Source organism: Lissotriton vulgaris, chromosome 3_1, assembly GCF_964263255.1.
Source record: "Lissotriton vulgaris chromosome 3_1, aLisVul1.2, whole genome shotgun sequence".
Taxonomy (NCBI): Eukaryota; Metazoa; Chordata; class Amphibia; order Caudata; family Salamandridae; genus Lissotriton; species Lissotriton vulgaris.
In genome coordinates, this window is record NC_141689.1 from 1,050,467,351 (window position 1) to 1,050,487,272 (window position 19,922).

At 45.7% G+C, this 19,922-nt stretch overlaps 1 protein-coding gene across 2 annotated transcripts in view; it reads right to left on the reverse strand.

Annotated features, from left to right (window-relative positions):
- SH3GL2 (SH3 domain containing GRB2 like 2, endophilin A1) overlaps positions 1-19,922 on the reverse strand; it is a 702,686-nt gene that overhangs the window by 37,462 nt on the left and 645,302 nt on the right. For both annotated transcript variants that reach the window (XM_086961467.1, XM_086961468.1), the window contains exons 6-7: positions 12,013-12,171; positions 9,546-9,649 (exon numbers count right to left, since the gene is read on the reverse strand). In XM_086961467.1, coding sequence (XP_086817593.1) covers positions 9,546-9,649; positions 12,013-12,171 — 263 coding nt within the window. The remainder of the gene's footprint in view (positions 1-9,545; positions 9,650-12,012; positions 12,172-19,922) is intronic.

Below are 19,922 nucleotides of genomic sequence, written 5' to 3' on the forward strand. Positions count from 1 at the left end.
CAAGTACTCGGCGATAGTGTGGCCCCAGCTGTACATGAAATTTTTTAAAGAATTCACACGGGTAGCCATTCGGACCAGGAGCCTTACCAGCATTGAGTTGCCCCAGTGCGTCTCCTAGCTCCTCCGCTGTGAGGGGCGCAACTAGGGCCTTCTTGGTCTCGTCCGACACCCGTATGGGCGGCAGTTCTGCGAGGAACCGAGTTAAGTCGCCCTCAGGCAACTGGTCACATGAGGCATATTGGGCCTCAAAGTACGTGGCGAAGCTCGCGGCCAACTCGGTAGGGTCGGTCAGGACTTCCCCATTATTGTCCGTGAGGCCCGGTAGCATGAGGGGTTGGAAGTTGTGTTGGCATAATCTATGGAGCATTGAGCACGACTTGTCCCCCCATTGATATACCCTACTTCTTGTGGCCAGCCACGCCTGTCTGGCTTCATCCATCAATAGGGACGCGTACGATTGCTGTGCCTGCAGAAGCAGCCGCAGTCCGATCTCATCGCCACCCTCGCGGTGTTCCTGTTCCAGGGTCACCACTCGCTCAGCCGCTTCTGCAGTCTGTTCTCGGCACTGCCGACGGGCCTCCGAGCACCATGCAATATCTGCTCCTCGTATGGTAGGTTTCATAGCCTCCCACACCACTTCTACATCCGCCCCCTCTACCAGGTTTTCCCGCCAGTAGTGGTCTATGGTTTCTCGCAAATGTTTAGTATATGCCGGTTGCAGGAGGTGCCACGAGGACATCCTCCATCTGAACGGCTGCCGTTTCCGAAGGAGGTCTACGTTAACTGAAACTGGGGAGTGGTCAGATAGGCCTCTCGGCAAGATGTCAGCGCTCTTCACCCTACTCAAGCATTCTCGAGGCAGAAACACATAATCTAATCGTGAGAATGACCCATGTACCGCTGAGACATAGGTATACTCACGGGTTGCAGGGTGCATATGTCGCCAAGCATCCACCCAGCCCAGCCCCTCACTCATTGCATGTAATCTGGTGGGTGGAAGGGAGAGGGGGGGGTTCCGGTCACCTCCTGACGCCTCCGGCGATCCACACATACGTCCATCACGTCATTCCAATCTCCCCCAATTACTGCCAGTGACCCGGAGACGTCATCCCACACCGCAAACAGCCTCTCAGCCAGGGCCCACTGCAAGGGGGGGGGGGCGTACACACTCCCAAACACCACCGGTTCCGTGCCCACCATGCCCTTAACAAACAGGTAGCGACCCTGGGGATCCACCCATTGCCTCTCATGGACGTATGCTACCCTGCGGTGTATCAATATGGCCACTCCCCCGGATCCCCTGGAAAAGCCCGCATGGAAAACCTGCTGATAACCAAACCTCTGCAGGCCCAGCGCCTTCGTGCCCATCATGTGAGTTTCTTGAAGCAATAGTACATCTGCTGCTTCCTTTTTCCCCCAGCGTAACACTGCCCCACGTTTAATTTTGTCCAGTAGACCCCTGACATTCCACGTAATCACCCGCATAGAGTCTTCAGGGAGTCTACGAGTCGATTCAGCCATAGTCTATTGGAGTCCACCATGCGAGCCCCCAACTCCAGCGCCACCCACCGCACGTCACACGGACCATCATTGCGACACACACATGCATTTTACTATCTACCCCAGAAAAAGCCACCAATCCCCCAGTCCCACAACCCCCAACAGTTCCCAACCCCAACTCAGCAGCCACATCCCTGACCGCCCATCCCCTGCCTCCCCCCACCCTATACCTCAAGTAACTATGAAGTACCTGTCGCGGCATGGGTAGTCCCGAGACCAAAACAGAGGGCTCGGGCCCACCCATACCAATGGATCCCAACATCCCAAAAAGGAACAGTGAACTCACCCCCCCTCCCTCAGTGTCCCTCTCTCGAGTGGGAGAGTGGTAGCCTCTATGATGTAGTCCCCGAACCCCCACCCCACAACCCCATCTACGATCAGGAGACAGAAGCAGTATTGTCTCAAGGCTACAATACAGCTAGTGACACAGTGGGTCTCAGGCGACCAGGTGCATCCATCCAGAATTCACAGCAGTAACAGCAGAAGAGGGAGCCGAGGCCCCGGAATCTTCAGTGATCCGTGCCAGATTGTTCTGAGTCCTCGGTTCTTCCAGTGTCCTGTGTGCCATCGGCCGAGGCTGCACGCTTGCGTGATTTGGAGCGTTTGTTCCGTCCGTGTCTTGACGTCCGGTCTCTTTGCGCCCGTGGCGAACCCTCAGGAGAGCCCGGATTGAGCCCTGGTTGTGAATTCGGTCTGACCTGTACCGTTTCATCTGTCCATCTGAACAGGTCCTCTGGCGTATCAAAGAACAGTGTCCGTGATTGGAAGATCACCCTTAGGCGCGCCGGGTACAGCAGGGAATATTGTAACTTAAGGCCTCTCAACTTTGCCTTGGCTGCCACGAAAGAATGACGCTGCTGCTGGACGAGTTTGGTATAGTCAGGGAAGATTAAGATCTTTTGATTTTCATAGAGGAGGGTTTCCTTATTTCTAGCTTCCCTCAGTATGGCGTCCCTGTCATGATAGTTCAACAGCCGAGCGATTACTGCCCTAGGTCGCTCGCCCTCAGGTGGTTTTTGCGTCAAGGCGCGGTGTGCTCTTTCAACAATGAAGCAGGCCGATAGCGACCCTGGGGGCATCCATGATTCTAGCCACTGTGCGATGAATTGTTCCATGCTGCCCTTCCCACAGCGCTCCGGAAATCCAAGGAAGTAGAGGTTGTTGCGGCGTGCCCGCCCTTCTGCATCTTCCACACGGAGCGCTGTGGTCCGCTGCGCCGTTTCCATCGCTGCCATTTTCTTTTTAAGGGTATTTACGTCTTCTTCCACCACTGACACCCTGGATTCGGCTTCCGTGATTCACGCCACGGCGTTTCTCAGGTCTTGGCGCAGCAGGGTCACATCTGCGCCAACTGCCCCTATCTTGGCCTCCCGCATGTCTCTTGACTGGGTTATGGCCGCCATAAGGGCTGCATTGTCCAGCCCCCCTCCAGGCGGGCCACCCCGATGGTCCAGGGCCCCCACCGGGCCCCGTAAATTTGTCGATCGTCACTTGCTTAGTGGAGCCGCTACCTCCCCTGGTCATGACTGCAAGGTCGTCAGGGCCACCTGGCTGTCGCTGGCCCCCAGGAGGGGGGGAGCCTCTGGCAAGTCACTTCGGTATGACCCAGCGTTGGATATAGAGCAGAGCGGACTTCAGCCACTGCCCCCAAAGGCTGCCCCCCCAGCCACCGATGATCGGGGCTCTCTGTGACCAGTATCGCTCCTCCAGATGGTGTGTGGGCCCGCTGCGTCTCGCGCCACCGCGCCGGTGTCCCCTCTGGTCACGGGCCCGGGGGGGAGGGGAGGGGGGGGGGCCGGGGAGGGCCACTACTCACAGTTGCTGCCAGCCGGTCAGAGATTCACCTCGGTACGCCCACCGCCGATCAGGATCTCAATGGCGTCCGTCCCCTTCCGACGCCGCCGGCCCCGGGCAGACACCGGGCCGCGAAAATCGAGGTCCCGGCTGCGCCTGGGCCTCCAGGCCGCCTCTGCTGCTCCGGGCCGCCCGTCACGTCCACACCTCTTTCAGGCCCAGCCAGGCCCCGGGATAACACTCGCCAGCAGTCACTCGGCCTCAGGGCAAGCGGACGCCGCGGCTGTCCTCGGGTCACAACGCTCTCCACAGCTGCGCCAAAATCAAGGCCCCGGCTGCTCCACAGTCCACCAGGCCGCACCTGCCACCTCGCCGCCCAGCCCCGCCCGGGAGCGCAGGATCGCCACCGAACACACCGGACGGTCACTGGCGCCTCCGGTAATACTAGCCCCGTTTTGGTTGCGGGTCTCGAGCTCGGGGACCAGGATAAGTCGTCGAATTATTGGCGGGCCGGCGGGAGCTTGAGCAAGCTGCGACGCCATCTCCGCTTGCGTAGCCACGCCCCCCCATACCTATTATTTGTAACACACATTAAATAGTAAACATTACAATTCAATGAACATTTCAAAGTAAGTAATATTTCTATTGCTGTACCACATTGTCTAGCCACTTCTCAGGACCCTGCCTTTCAAAGGGACCCATGCACTTCCAGAGCACATGCCCCTTCCCTTTTGGGCCCCCCAAATACTGAATATTTGGCACCATACTTGAGCTCTAAAGCACACACATGATTCAGGCCAGCTCTGCAACCACTGGGAATCGTCTTCGCTGGCAGTGGAGAAGCTAGCTTTCTTTCCTCCTCCTGCCTTTCTTTACGCTCCTGCGTGACTTGGTCTTTGGAACAAGTGTCATGTGAGTGGCAGTGCATAGGCGCTTATTCGGACTGTGGGGAACCACACTCCTTATGGGCTATGTTGGACAGTCCCAGGGAATCTCTGGGTTGTCGGCCTACACTCGTAGTAGGGCAAGTTATGAAATATTGTGCTTGCTCTCTTGATCCTGCTCTCTTGGTCCTGCTCATGCTCCAGCTGCACACCAACATGATGCCCTTGTCTGGTTCAATTAGCTATCTCTTGTGGGAATATGTCTTACCTCAATGAGTGAATAGTATTGGAATTTGTTTTGTTTTGCTTTTGTTGGTTCTGGCTGCTCTCCAGCCACAGGGAGTCTTTTTGTGGACATTCTGGCTCCAAAATATTTGGCGCTTTTATCATGTGAATTCTCACGCTGTTTCCTCTTCATACTCATCAGCAATTGGCTGTGAAAGTCTGACCCTACCCTTGAGTCCAGGCTTTTGAAGTCTTCTGACCTGGGGTCTTCTGTAACAGGACCCCCAGTCTCAAGGCAGGCCACTATCTATGTCTGAACCCCACCCCCAAGTACCCAAGACCTTCCGCCAAATGCATGGTGCATCTGTGTCTAGCAGGAGCCTGCATTTCTATCCCTAAAGCACCCACAACCAGAACCAGCCCAAAGAAGTGCAAGTGAAACCCCTTCCCAAGGTTCCCAGAAAAGACACTGCTGCTGGCCCCTGGGAAAGATGGGGAGCTAATACTTTGTGTTCTTCTACTAAAGACAGGGATTCACTCCCTTTGAGGGACTGTCCATTTCCTGTGGTGGCTTCTCTTCATCTCAAAAGTTCTTCCTCGTGTAGAGGCTTAAAACTGGAGGTGGCAAGATTGGGAAGGTGGGAGTCCCTACCAAACCCAGAAATGCAGCATCATTCCTCAACCCATTAATGGCCTTTCCAGCATCATTGGTTGTCCAATCTATCTGCAAACCAATTCTCAAGTGTTAGAACTAGGGGTCTCTACTTGGCAGAGGTAGGTACCACTGTCAAAATAGGGACCCTTGCTTCTAGTCAGGGTAAGGAGGAAACCCTCGGAGATAGCCCCTGCTCACCCCCTTGGTAACTTGGCACAAGCAGTCAAGGCTTATCAAAGGCAATGTGTAAAGTATTTGTACCAAAACTCACAGTAACACAGTGAAAACTCCACAAACTGACTCCACAACAGTTTAGAAAAATAAGGGTATTTAATCTAAACTACACAAGACCAAAACGACAAAAATCCAACATACACAGTTCAAGAATATGGTTGCAAAAGAGTTCTTAATGTTAGCGTTAAAATAATCCACAGTTGCGTGAAAAGTTCACAGTAGCGTCACGTTTAGCCAACAGTACCTTTAAATGCGACAAAGTTCCAAAACAGAAGCTGTTGCGGTGGAAAACAAGTGATGCGTTACTCCTGAGACCCTGGGGAGGTGGTAGCGACAATTCAGCAAAATGTAGCAGCGTGTAACGACGAATCCGATCTGTATGGGGAGGAAGGCGATGACTTGTATGGATTCTGGTGCGGAGGTTCCATAGGAAAATGCTCGCAAAGGCACGATGCGATGATTCTGGGGGCTCTGCGACGATTCTCGCAGCGACGTAATGCGGTGATCTCACCCAGCGATGGCAGGCTCTGCGACGATGTTCGCAGCGGCGGAAATCTTCCCGCTAATGAAGGGTGCGACATCTTCAGGCAGCGGCGACAGGCGCTGCGACGATCTCGGTCTTCGTAGCAGCGGGAATTTTCTCGCTCAGCCGGGTTTGCGACAAAACTTGCAGAAAGTTCTTTAAAAGCTTGGTTTCCAGCTTCCCAACACAGGTACAACTTCCAGAGGCACCACACATGGGCCAAGCACTCCAGGAAGGACAGAACCTTCTCAATAGAGTTGAGGAAAGCTGGGTGTGAAGTCCTTTTGTTCCTGGGACTTCATAACAGGGAGTCAGCTCTCTCTCAGGCCCTTGGAGAGTCCTTCAAGCAAGGGGACACAGCACAAAGAAAATTCCTTCCCCTCTCCTTGGCAGCAAAGCAACAGCAGGTCAGTCCAGCAGAGCAACACCAGGACAGTCTTCCTTCTTCAGTTTCAGCTTTCTACTTGGCAGAGGTTCCTTCTTGATTCCAGGATGATCTAATTTTCTGTTGTCAGGGGTCCTGTACTTATACCCCTAAAAGTCTTTGTTCTCTTTGTGCAAGTGGGCCCTGAGCCCGGTCTGAACCAGTTCTGGGTGTTCCTTGAGCACTTTGTTTTCCTGGCTTCTCCTTTCCTTTCAGAGTGAGGGGCAGGGTTGTCAGCCGCCCAGCAGGAGGTGGAGCCAGCATTGTGGAAGGCAGGCACAGCCCTATTCACGCCCAGGTGCTATCTCCTCCCACCACTCAAGTTGCAAATGCAGTCATTCAGCCTAGGGCTGACCCAGCCAGCCTCCTGGGGGCTCCCCAGCCCCTGTCACTCTCAAACCAGACAGGCAATTCACAAACAGGCTAAGGCACACAGGAAGGTCAGACAAGAGAACAGCTACTTTCTAAAAGTGCTGTTCTCAAACACAGGATTTAAAAACAACCGTTCCTAAAAGATGTGCTATTAAAGTCTGAGTTCAGGGATACCAGACTTCTATGTCCTATCTTGTTCCTTTGGGAAGATATGCTGGTAGCCACTGTAGCAAGCATCCCCCATGATAGCCTATGGAGCAAGATAGCCTTACAGCAGTGAAAAACGAAAATTGCTGTAAACTACCAGAGCATGTCACCTGCACAAGTACATGCCCTACCTTTCACATACACTGCACCCTGCCCAAGGGGGTAACTTGGGCCTTCCAAAGGGGTGACCAATGTGCAAAGAAATGGAAGGGTTAGGCCCGGTCAGTGGGGACACTGACCAGGAGGACATGGCAGTTCACAGACTGCACACAGGCATTGCGGTGGCAGGCCTGAGACACCATTTTAGGGCTACTCATGTGGGTGGCACAATCAGTGCTGCAGGTCCACTAGTAGCATTTGGCACCACCAGCCCTGGCACACTCAGTGCACTTTACTAGGGACTTCTGGGTGATACAAATATGCCAATCAGGTATATCCAATTACAATAACAATTTACACAGGGAGCATTTACACTTTCACACTGATCAGCAGTGGCAGAGTGACCAAAGCATCTAACTAGCACAGCATCAAAAATACAGGAGGTAGAGGCAAAAAGATGGGGGGAAACTATGCCAAGGATGCCAGGTCTAACATCAAGAAACAAAATGGCAGCCTAAATTGAGATTTGGAACAAATACCTCTCTCTGAGCTAAGCTCCTCCCACCCACAGCTGGTTTCTTCCATCCAAGTTTCCACCTCGGGAGAAATGGAGCCAAAGGTTTGCCAGTCATCGCTTTGTCCCAGGTTGAACCATCTTCTCACTGTATGTCAAGGAGATGCGGTTAATTACCATATGGGGATTTCACGCAACTCCCTTTCTCTGCTAGAAGGATAGACCCCCCAGAATGGGTTGGTTTATTCAGGGGAGCTTTGACTTGCCACCTGGCCAGCAGAATAATTGACGGGCCTGGTGGTGTAACTCACAGCGTGAATGCCATTAAAAGTGGCTCAGGAAAATATGCCCAGCAAACACATATAGAAAAAAACTAACACTGGATATGCAATTGTTTCCCAGGCTTTGATTGGAAAAGGCATATCAATTACTTTTCTATTTCATAACCATCAACACTTATGGTTTAGGCACACTTTATCCCAAGAGCAAAAACAGGCTGAACACTATGGAGTTTACACTTCAGTCAAAAAGACGGGGAACGCTTCTTTTGAGCAGAACACCAACAGCTCATTCTGGAGCCTGTCTGTAACAGTGTTGCCATGTGCCGACGCTAGTCTAGGTCAGACAAGCAGTCCCTCTCCATATACCTGCCTTTGTGCACATGCGTGGAAACAGATGTCCTTTGCAACCACCCACTCAAGACTTTCTACACCAGTCGCACACAGCCGCTGGCATTATTTTGAAAGGTATGCCAAGACCTCCAAACCATTCAAAATCTGCTTCCCTACAGATAGAATTCCAGGAACACTTAGAAATGAGACCTGGAGCTATCCTAAATAGCCCCTCCCCTTGGCTACTTTAGCAGTCATTTGGTTTTAGGAAAAAACTTGATATTGAACTGTTCTACCATGACTTTATGAATAAAATGATCTAAACGAGAATATAAATGATTGTTTAGTATATCTTTCTGTAACTATTCAGGTTTTCAATACTGCATGTCCAAGCCCCTTTCTAATATATTTCACCAATCCCATCAAACCCTTTCTCACATTTATGCAAAAAAAGAACACCCTTTCCCAAATCTTCCCATGGAATAAAAGTCATATTACATGGGGATGTAATCGAGCAGGATATACAGTTGGAGGCCAATTCAAGTTGTATTTGTATAAGGAGGAAACCATGTGGTAGCGATAACCGTTTGAAAACAAAAGGCATGAATTTTGCACAAAATCCTATTGCAGGAGCACAGTAACAACACATTTAGAGAGTGTGAGCTGGTGTGGGTACTGGGTGCTGCTGTTCATGTTCTGTTGCATTTAGCAGTATTTTCCTAATGCAAAAGGCATCCTCAGGCCCATTTTGGAGACAAGCAAAAATATCTATATATGCTAAATTATGCTCCTGCGTAATCTCACATAATTTTGCTGCTGTTATCCATAATTTATTGAGAGAGCAAATTACACAAGTTATACCCACCTCTACTATAGTGTCTTGGGAGTTAGCAATGTTGGAACAGTTTTGGTTTCTGATTAACTGTTAGAGCGAAATGCAATGAACGCTGATTTAGAATGTTGAATTTGCAGTTACACGCAGAAGAATTAAGAGAAGAATTAAGTCTTGAATTAAGACGTGTTATACTAAGCTCCATGTGCGTCATAGTCATTGGCGAGTACCCAGGCTGGAGAGGGTGCTACACCTGCTATACAGCCTTCTTCTATTGCATTTTCCTGAAATAATGATCAACCTACTTACGCAAATGTACAAATTGACTGTAGAGTATTTGTTTTTAGCCTATATTGCACAACGTTGTCAATAGGCACGTTCCTGCAAGTTATTTCATGAAATACTCTCCAATGATGTTAGTGCTTATTTCCTACATCCTGCCACTGTGCTGCTATTGTCCTGGCACAAATCTTTGTACACTTTTTTTTCCTTCAAGTTAATGTTGTTGCGCTACATGTAAAGTGTCGTAATGCATCCCGATGGCAGCTAAATAAATGAAATATACATCTGTAATGTTGCAAACAATATCTACAGAAGAATAATGAACTTACCTTTGTTCCAGTTTCACCGTGGTATGCTTTAGGATCTCGGCAGCCTGCTTGTGGTACTCCAGTTGGGACTGTACAAGGGCAGACAGCTGGCTCACCTGCTCAATCTGCGAATTAAAGTGCGTCACAAGCATTAGTATAGCCATGTACCACAGAGCAAGCAACGAGTGCCTCATTAGTGGCAGACACTTGGCTATCTATGTGCACTGCACTAAATGAAACTATGGTTTGCTGTCAGAGGCCTCGTAGGGCCCAATTACTAATTGCTTGTAACTTCCGAGGGGCCTAGTAGCAGGGGTTACCTGGCCTAACAGGATTGTGTGCAATGTCAGTGCTTAATTAGAGGCAGTTCTTTCAAGTGCTCCGCACTACCACTTAAATGGTTTCCGATGCTCGCCACCAGCACTTAATTATGGACACTGCACTTATGGTAGTCTGCCACAGGGTAGTGCTGCTCATCTATTTTAGAGGTAAGCATAACAATGGGTGTTTAAAAATGCAATACACATTAAAAATGTATAATACCTGCCTCCCCAGCCATTCATTTAGCTTTAGGGACCTGGAATAATCTGAACTGTTGCACTTTCAGGCAAGAGAGATGGTTAACAGTTGTTTTGGAAGCGATGACAGGGGCGATGGTGGTTTAAGCAGCCATGGCCTCCTGGTCATGGCCCTGGCACTTATTATTTTACAAATTAAGCACTGGCAGTGCTTAATTTGTAAAAAAGATAAATGCCAGGGCCCTCACCAGGAGGCCATTGCTGCGTGCACCATCCATTGCCTCTGCCAGCGCTGTCTATGACAGCACCAACACTACTACTAAACCTCACACTCCTACAAGTGTGACAATTCTGACCATTTCAGGTCCCCAAACCTATAAGACTGGCTTGGGTGACAGTGTTAGTCATTTTAATGTATATTGAAGTAATAAACAGTAGTTCTGCTCTTCACTAAATTAGACAAACAGCGCCACCATTTGGCAGACTGTCATAACTGCAAGTGTTGACAATTAAGTACCAGCGTTGAGCACTTGGAAACAACTGGATCAAATTAAGTACTGCCCGGCCCCATAATCTCAGTTGCACATAGATATGTAGGTTTTGCTATTTTTGCCGTATATTTTCTCTCAGCCTTCCTTCAGTTTGCTTGTGTTCCCACGCTGTAACAACACTCATCACTGGTGTTTGGTTTCAGCTTTCCTTTGGGGTTCAAAGTACAAGCAAAATTGAGCGGAAGCAGCATTGTGGGTGTGAGTGGGTGTGAGTGTGCGTGTGTGTGTGTGAGAGAGAACTGGTTTGATATCAAAAGTAGATTGGTTGCAAATCCATCAATGACAAACCAACTTTAAACTTTTCAGAACGCAATTGTTTTTCTGCCGCTCTCCTATGTATGCTGAAACAACCAGGTTTTGTTTCTCCAAACAAGAATTTGCACAAAAATTCTTTAATCTGCGAACCATAACTTAAATTGTCACACGTCATCACAAGAGGTAGGTGAATAATGATGTCACTAGGAGCAGCAGTAGCATGGTATATATGAGGACATGAAGGACAAGTACATTTTGACATGTGGGGTTAGCCTTTGTCGGGTACTGCTTGCTTTTATTAATCCCAAAGGCTGGAATCCATGTATGTATTAGAAAACAAAGCACCACTTGTGGGGACACACATTGACAGAACATTTGTAAAGGATAACTGGTCGTCTTTAAGTTGTTGATTGCTGAATTCAGGTGTTAGGTGCTATTGAGGTGACATTTATCCAGACAGTTTAAGTTGCATGAGTTAAAATAACAAAATAAAGAAATATTACTGCACAGATTGTGCAGCTGTATGCCAGCAAGTTCCAGCGGCCCTGCCTATTATCATGTTACATGTTTGTCATTCTCAAATGACGTAAATAAGAACCTATATCAGACAATGTGTATATATGTTTGCTGAACTTGACCTATTAAGTGAATGGTGCCTTTTCATAACTTTTTGCCTCCTAGTTAGGCCGCAAGTTAACTAGGAAACAATTTTCCTCAACAGTTTGTATAGGTATATTTAATTTTCCTAACTAGAAGAATCTTTAGATGCATAATTTTTTTCTTGGGCAAAGCCTACTTACTAACCAATGTCACATTAGGGTTATACTAGTGCTTATACAAAACAAAGTCTATTCCCATGAATGAATTGAAAACGCTCTCAACACGCTCAGTTGTGATGAAGAGGAGCACTCAGCTTCCCACCCTGCACTTGGAAGCCTTTTCCCTCCTCAACATCGCCACAAATAATATCTGAAGTTGAGACAGTGTGGTGGCGGTTATTAACTCAGAGGTGAAGATTGTCATCGCTTCGAGATATACACAGCGGGAGAAAATCAGCGCTAGCCCAGTCCATGTTTTGTTTTGGCAACTCTTTATAAACTAAAAAACCTCAAGTGATGATTGTATATATGTACTTATAACTAGCAAAAAAAGAAATGTCCTTACATCCATCTGCAAGAGGTTGAACATGCTTGATTCAGCAATTTCTTTGGATTCATCAAACTTCTCCAGGGCTTGCCGGATCTCCTCATCTCCCACCTTGCCTTGCCTTTTCTTCTTGTAATCAAAGTCTAGACGCCGGCCCTCCATCTTCTTTATATGATGCTGAAAGATAAAATGTCAGTTTATATTTAAATAGCAACCCATTCTGGTATCGTGTCATAACCTCAGTGGGCATTGCAAATCATCAACAAAGCCTCTGGTGTTGTACATTGAGCTCAACTCCATTGCTCAGATGAAAAGCCACCAATGTGATATGGACCATGAGATAAGTGGTGTCTCAGGCGTTCTGTCAGGATTGAAACCATGGACTAACACAGAAGTAGCTGCCTTTTTTGCCTGCAAGTGATTCAAATAATGCCTGGTGTGACTGAAAGAGTGGTGCAGGATTAGTGTGGTGAAAAATTATTTGGGCCAGGGGTGCCTTTGTAGAGATTAATCCATCTATAGATTTGCCACAAACAGGCAAGCCATTATTTTAAAGCCACAGAAATACTCTAGACATTGGTAATGCATTTTATATTTAAAAAAAAAGTCACAGGTTAAGGAGAAACTGAAAATAAATGTGAACATTATTTTTCGGCTGGAAGTTGAAAAAAGTATGCTCCCTCCGACTTTTCGCTATGAGGAGATGGGTGATTTGAATAATACAGAGGTTCAGGAAAGTCTGTGATCAATTTTACTCTCAATGAAATGGGTGTGCACAGTTACACCGCATGCTCTGCAAGGATACACTTGTACAGTGAAAACATGTTGGGGTTAGAAAACGACTAAGCAACGTGTAAGCAGAACAAACGTTTGAAGCTGTTACATTGGTGTAATCAACACCCTCTTGTAATGTAGTCAGCAGTCTAGTAGTTGGGTGGGCGGAGTTAGAAGGGGACCAAGGGAAGAGGAGGAGCGTAGGCAGGAAAGGGGCAGATAGAGTAGGGACATGGACGGAGAAGGATGCAAATAATAAAGCTCCTTATAATATAAATATTCGGGTCTGTCTTCCTTGAGCCAGGACACGACACCTCTTAAGTTGTGATAGAGAGTCCAAAGGGTTCAAGATAACTCCTCACCATTCGTTTTCAATGAATACTTGAACGTGAAAGGAGCTTGAAGTAGCTGCCAGGAGAAATTCTTCATATTATTGAAATTCTTGCAAATACTATAACTAAATTAAACATTTCTCAGCAATCATTAAAGCTCACATTTGATCTTTACCTTAAAGTAACACAATTATATTAGATTAAGGCCCTTATTACGAGTGCGGCGGTCATAGCACCGCTATACTCGCGCTGGCGGTCTGACCACTGGCACCACTGTGGTCTGCCGGGATCGAGGATCCTGCGACGGTGGTGCAGTGATAAGGGCCAGGAATATGCTGACGGGGCCTCTGCAGCACCACCAAGCACACTCCGAGTTGCTTTTCCACTGCCCACTTCATGGATTTGAGCCTGCCATGAAAAGGGTGGCAGATATGAAACTCTGGGGACCCTAACCCCTGCCGCTTTTGGGCCGGGGTGCACAAAAGTGGCCACACATTATGCCTCCCTGGAATTACACCCCTGTTTCTGCATGGTGTGGCATGCATGATATGGTGCATGCCACACCATGCAGGAACATGCTGCAGGTACTGTCATGGCAGCAGTCTGCTATTAAGTCTCTCCTATGAGCCAAACACAGCCGCCGCCGTGAATTGTTAACATTTCTTAATTGTTGCAGCTGGTTAATTAGGTAATTAGATAAAGTTTTCATTTAGTGTTTGTTTTTTGTAAATCATAATTTTTTAAACATTTTAATTAGAGTATTATGTAAAAAAATTATTGATTACAATTTTAATATCTTAAGTTTTCGTTTTTGAGACATTTTATATTTTTTCAGGTTTTTTTCTGTGGCATGTTTAATGTTTTTAGTGTCATTTCACTTTTTTGTAGGGTTGTTGGGATTGTAGGCGAGTAAGGTGGGAAGGGTTTTTACTGTAACGAATTAAGGTGTTTGCAATTATAATTGGCAAATTACGTTTACTTTAGTAATTTATTTTTAATAAGGTAATTTTATTATTTTGTTATTGGGTGTGTATATAGAAATACTTTTAAAAACGAATATTTTATTTTAGTTTTAAAATATTAATTAAATATATTATTTTGTATGTTGCTTCTAAAAAGAAATAAACATGTATTTAATTTTTTAACATTCTCTTGACTGTTGCTCAGTTTGCAGTTGCAATATTAAATCTGTACCCTCCAACATCCAATGCTTTCCTACTGTTATATAGGCTAGATTAGAAATAGTACATCTCACCCCTCTACAGTCCAACACTTTTGGAAAACAAATGACAAGATGATAGAACTACTCTTTTTTTTAATCCTTGACAGAACAAATATTCCTATTTATGTCCTTCCTAGAACAGAAATGATGGGCAGTCGGGACTTGAACCATTGCAAAACAACTGCCTCATGAATAGTACTCAAACTGCTGAGTCATGGAGGGGGAAAGCGATCTCTCACCTGATTCGCTCACATCTACAATGATTTGCAGCAGAGAAGCATTCATGTCACTCCATTACTAGGTTATGGTTCCGCTCCTGGCTCCAGGGAACTCAAACCATAATAACCTGCATACACATGAAAAGGTGTGATGCCAAATGAGACCTGCTCAGACACCTATTTTCTAGGTAGTTAGGACAGATAACCAGGCAGCCATCTGGAGAGTCTGGCCCAATAAGGATGAATTCTAGGCATAACAAGGCACAGCCTTGCTGGACAAGCAAGTTAAATCCAGGAACCTAAACAGAATTCTTCTAATGGTACGTCTGGGTAGCCTGTCATGTTCCTCCTAAGTAAAGCATAACCAACTCTGGAAGGACAGAAAGAATGTACTGTAGAGAAATGATGCGGAGAAAAAGAGGGAGAAGGGATGAGATTAACACTGCTATTAGCAAAAGTCACAGAAGAAAGGGAGCCTAGATAAGGACCTGGGTAATGGTAATAAGTTTCCCCAGACCTCCTGAGGAGCGCCAGGGCTGGACATCCCTATAATAGAGGAGACAACGGTAGGGGGTGTGGTTAGCACCCAAGAGAAATGGTGGTCGCTCCCTGACTCTCCCGGGATGGCGGAGAGGGCGATAAACCTGGCGTGCTGGATATCGCCTGTACGGACCCCACATTGAACGCCTAAGCGGATGAGATCCTGCTCATGATGAGAACCTTTTGAAACGCCACCGCTGAATGTAAGCAGCTTTTTCATCTTTTTGCACACAAAGGCCTCGTCACGGAAGCAGCCACCATCTTAACTTGTGCTCAATTAGGTATTTTCATTGCACATTTCACCTGTGTGCCTTTCTATGTGACAATTAAGCTAAGACTTTCAGCAAATTACTTTGTTTTGTTGCCAGCAGAACAGTGAATTGGATATTCTCTTCTGGCTTCTATTGGAAGTTTATTTACAACATTACTGAAGAGAATCTTGCTTTTCAAATGTAAGTTTTAATCTGCAACATTACTAAAGAGAATGTTTCATCTCAAGTGTATACTTTCTTTTTTCTTTTTTTTCCGTGCTCTACAGCTTAATGATCAGTTTTGAGGAACTCAATATTTATTCATTTTATGCCTTAGATAAGTTTGGTGACACCTCCTGTCCTCTCACCTCAGCACATTGAGGAGTGTTACACTTAGGTTTGAGACTCCTCTCAATGCGTTTTCCAGCTGATACGACCTCGCCTCGGCTCTCCGGTCTTTGTTAAAGGGGTTCACTCTGCTTCTAGTCTGTTTGTATGGGCAAACTTATTAAACTTTTATCCTATCCATCGCCTTTGGGTTGCAAACTTTCAACTTGCTCTAAATCCCATTGTACTGTTCCTCAATGGATGATTCTATGTATTATTCGCCTAAGGGTGCCACAGCTTCCACCATTGTAGCTTCCTCTAGTACAAACAAAGCACCAAGCAAACGTCTAAAGAAGGATTCTCCTTCTCCCCCCAAGCAACCATCTTCAGTCTCTATGGATTTGCTACAAGAGGAAATTAGAGCTCTTCGTCCATTTGTTGAGGAGACTAATTCTAAGCTTCAAATTCTAACAGACAGATGGTCAAGCCTGGAGGACAGAGTTACCACAGTGGAGCAAAACATTGAATCTTTATCTTCTGCCAGCAGTAAAATGGATGCCCTTCACTCTCAAGTGTTGAAGCTCTAAAAGCAAGTTGAAAACTTGGAAAACAGAAACAGGCGACACAATATTCGCATATATGGATTATCAGAAGGCTCAGAGGGTCCTGACTCCATCAACTTCTTCAAATCTTTTCTTCCTAAAGTCCTTAATTTGCCTCAGGATAAGCAGCTCAACATCCAACGAGCTCACCGTCTGGGCCCTGCTTCTGCTACAACTTCATTCACCGCGAGGAAATCGAGAGGAGTCATCTTATGTTTTTTAGAATATACTGACCTGCTCAAGGTTCTCTCAGCCACCAGGGCAGCCAATCGTGTTACGTGGGCAGGCAATTGTCAGTTTTTTTCTGAGGACTATTCAAAATCTACAGCTGATAGACGCAGAGACTTTTTGGCAATGAGAACAAAGCTTCACTCTCTTGCAGTACGTTATGGCCTTTTTCACCCATTTCTCTCCAAGGTGACCATCAACAACAAGACTACTACATATGAGGACCCTATAAAGCGGAAAAGTTTTCTAAACTCTTGTCACTCAGAGTCTATGGATACTTCCGCATCTTCCTCATCGTATAACAAATAGTTGCATTTGTTCTCATCTTGCATGAGGTCTTAATTTCCTCTCATATACTGTTATTGACTTTCTTCATGTTTATTTATTTGATGATAATGTTCCTCCTGGCTTGGTTGTTTTGAATGTTCATTAACCTCCTTTTCCTTCCTTGCAGGATTAATTTCCCTTGTTGTGCTTTCCCCTGTGTCGTATTTCTCGCCAGTTCTCATTCCTTCCAACTTCTTGTTTGAAGTCGGGATACGTCATTCTCCCATGTGGCCTCAATTCCCCCCACCTTACATGTGTCTTGGATTACTTGTGGTCACACACTATATGTTGTTTTTAAATCAATACTCATTAAAGATACATATTTTTTATAAATAGAGTTATATGTTTGATTTTTCCTGCTTGATTGCTGACCCATCCCGATTGTTCACAGTGTACATTAGACGTCCTGGGATTTTTCTCACACTAGTTGTTACCCTGCCCTAGGAGTCTATATACTACCCAGGGGGTCCTTGTTGTCTTCACCTGTTTACCCACAGCTTGTCTGTGTAGGGCTGTGCTTTCTGTGTATCACTACATTTGTTATCAAAGATTGTTAGTACCGACTGTATATCAATAGCTTGTCCCTGAGCTGTTTACACAGCGTAAACATGGCCCAACTACCCACCTTTGGGTTTTCTGATGATGTATTTGCTTCCCTGGTAGGAACTAGTTCCGCTACTAATAACAGTGGTACTACCACGATTACCAATAATGAGGATAGTCGAAAACTTCTAGAACTTAAAAAGAAATTAACACGCATGGAAGCCCATGGGGAATTTATATTAGCATATCTTAAAAATGGTATCATACCCATGGGTCTCAGAGTACGTAATATTCCAGGCCTTTTTGTCCACCATAGGCCATTTCTTGAAAAATGGAGCCTTATCGCAAATAGGTGCTCCCGAGATCTTATGATCCTCATTATTGAAACCGCCAAGGAACTAGCCACAGAAATCAAAAAGGAAATTGATGATTTAGAGACTAAACTAAAAAATTCGGGCAGTATAGATGAAGCAATAAAGAAAATAGAAGAGGCTAACAAAGAAATAGAGTCATTTAGTGCATACCTTAATAAACGTAAAAATGATAAATTATCGAAGGACAAACGTTTCAATACACTAGAGGGTACCTACCCATACTTGAGGCAGGACTTCTACAAACAGAATCATTACAATGATGAAACTAGACCTACTCCTCAGAGAGTCAATAATTTTACAGACTCCTCTGACTCAGAGAATGAAGGAAACAGCAATTATTATGAGGCAGAGAATTATAACCAACATAATGGACCTCGTGCAAAACAGCCTTTTTTAGCCAATCGGGGCCCACGACGGGGCAGACCCAGAGTCCATTTCCAGAACCAATCCAGGGGCAATTTCCAGCAGGCCCATCATCATCAGCAGCAACATCAGCAATATCAACACCAACCACAGGAACCCCAATTCATCCGCGAAACGCGCAATCGCCAATATTGGGGTCAAGGGATGTGATCCCCATATTTAATCTGTCCTCTAAACATCTAGACATTCACACTGAGACGTTACTTTCGAAAGGTCTATCATATGTCCCTCATGCACAAGTAAACATATTTGAACTACAAAAAGACATTATTTCTTTTTTTTGAAAAATCAGATTGAAAAAGTTTTTTGCAGCCTCCAGTCTAGATACTACAGATATAAGCCAGACAACCAATCAGGTAGCATTACCTTCTACTTTTAGTCCTTCGTTAGATCAATTAGGACCAGAAGTCGCTAGCTTCGAATTGGTTGTTCTTCAACAACTAGAGAGATCTCTTAGATTTATACCAAAGCCCATATACAATCTAAGTAGAGAGGAATCAGAAGCTCTTCGGAACCTAAGAAAAGACAACAAGCTAGTAATCAAGAGCTGCGATAAAGGAGGCGGCATAGTTCTATTAGACAGTGTGCAATATGAACAAAAAATGATAAATTTGTTGTCAGATACCGCCACTTATTCCAAAATAAGAACAAATCCACTTAGTACAATCTCTAAGAAGATACATAATCTAACACTATTAGCACTGTCTTCGGGAGAGATCAACCAAAAAGAATTCGATTACCTTAATAACCATCAACACAAAACTGCATGCATCTATGGCATGCCAAAGATTCACAAAGACCAAGTAGACCCTCCCTATAGACCCATTGTGTCTACGATAGGAACCAATACAGAACCTCTGTCCAAATTTATTGATTCATACTTACGGCCTCATGTCCCTAAAATCACCTCTTATATCAGAGACACAGGCGCGATGATCTCAAAAATAGAAAATCTACCATTTGATCCCAACAAAAATTTGTTGGTGACGATGGACATAGAGGCTTTATACAGCAACATCCCGCAGCAGCAAGCAATGTCAGCAACTAGTTGGTTCATCGACACCCACAACATCGTGTGTCCCAAAAACTTTCTACTTGACTTGTTACAGATTGTCCTCTCAGAGAACATTGTAGAGTTTGGAAACTCTTTATTTCGCCAAGTTAAAGGCGTCAGTATGGGGGCATCTGTAGCTCCCTCAATTGCCAATATTTATATGGCAGCTTTTGAAGCAAGATTCATCTACAACGAGGTTGCCCCGTTCTATGAATCTATCTCCCATTGGTCCAGATACATAGACGACATCTTTTTTATCTGGACCAATGGGATGGATTCGCTTCGTGAATTTCTTGAGTGGATTAATCTGACAGATGTGAACCTTAAGTTCACTGCCCAACATAGTGATACACAGGTCGAATTTTTAGATGTTATCATTAAGAATCAAAACAACAAACTTATTGTGGATTTGTTTATAAAATCGACAGCTAGAAACACCTTATTACATTATAAAAGTTTTCATCCCCGGTGCCAAAAGGAGAGTATCCCCTTCTCCCAATTTCTCCGAGTTAGGAGGAATTGCTCCAATCTATCGGACTTTGACATTCAAGCACAAAAAATGAGACAGAAATTTCTCAACAGGGGATACCCTCATAGATTGATACGAGACTTGTATAAACGTGCGAGATTTTACGACCGTGATCATCTCCTGAAAACTAAGACACCAACAGCCAACGACCAACTGGTGTGTATTACAAAACATTCCACTCTTG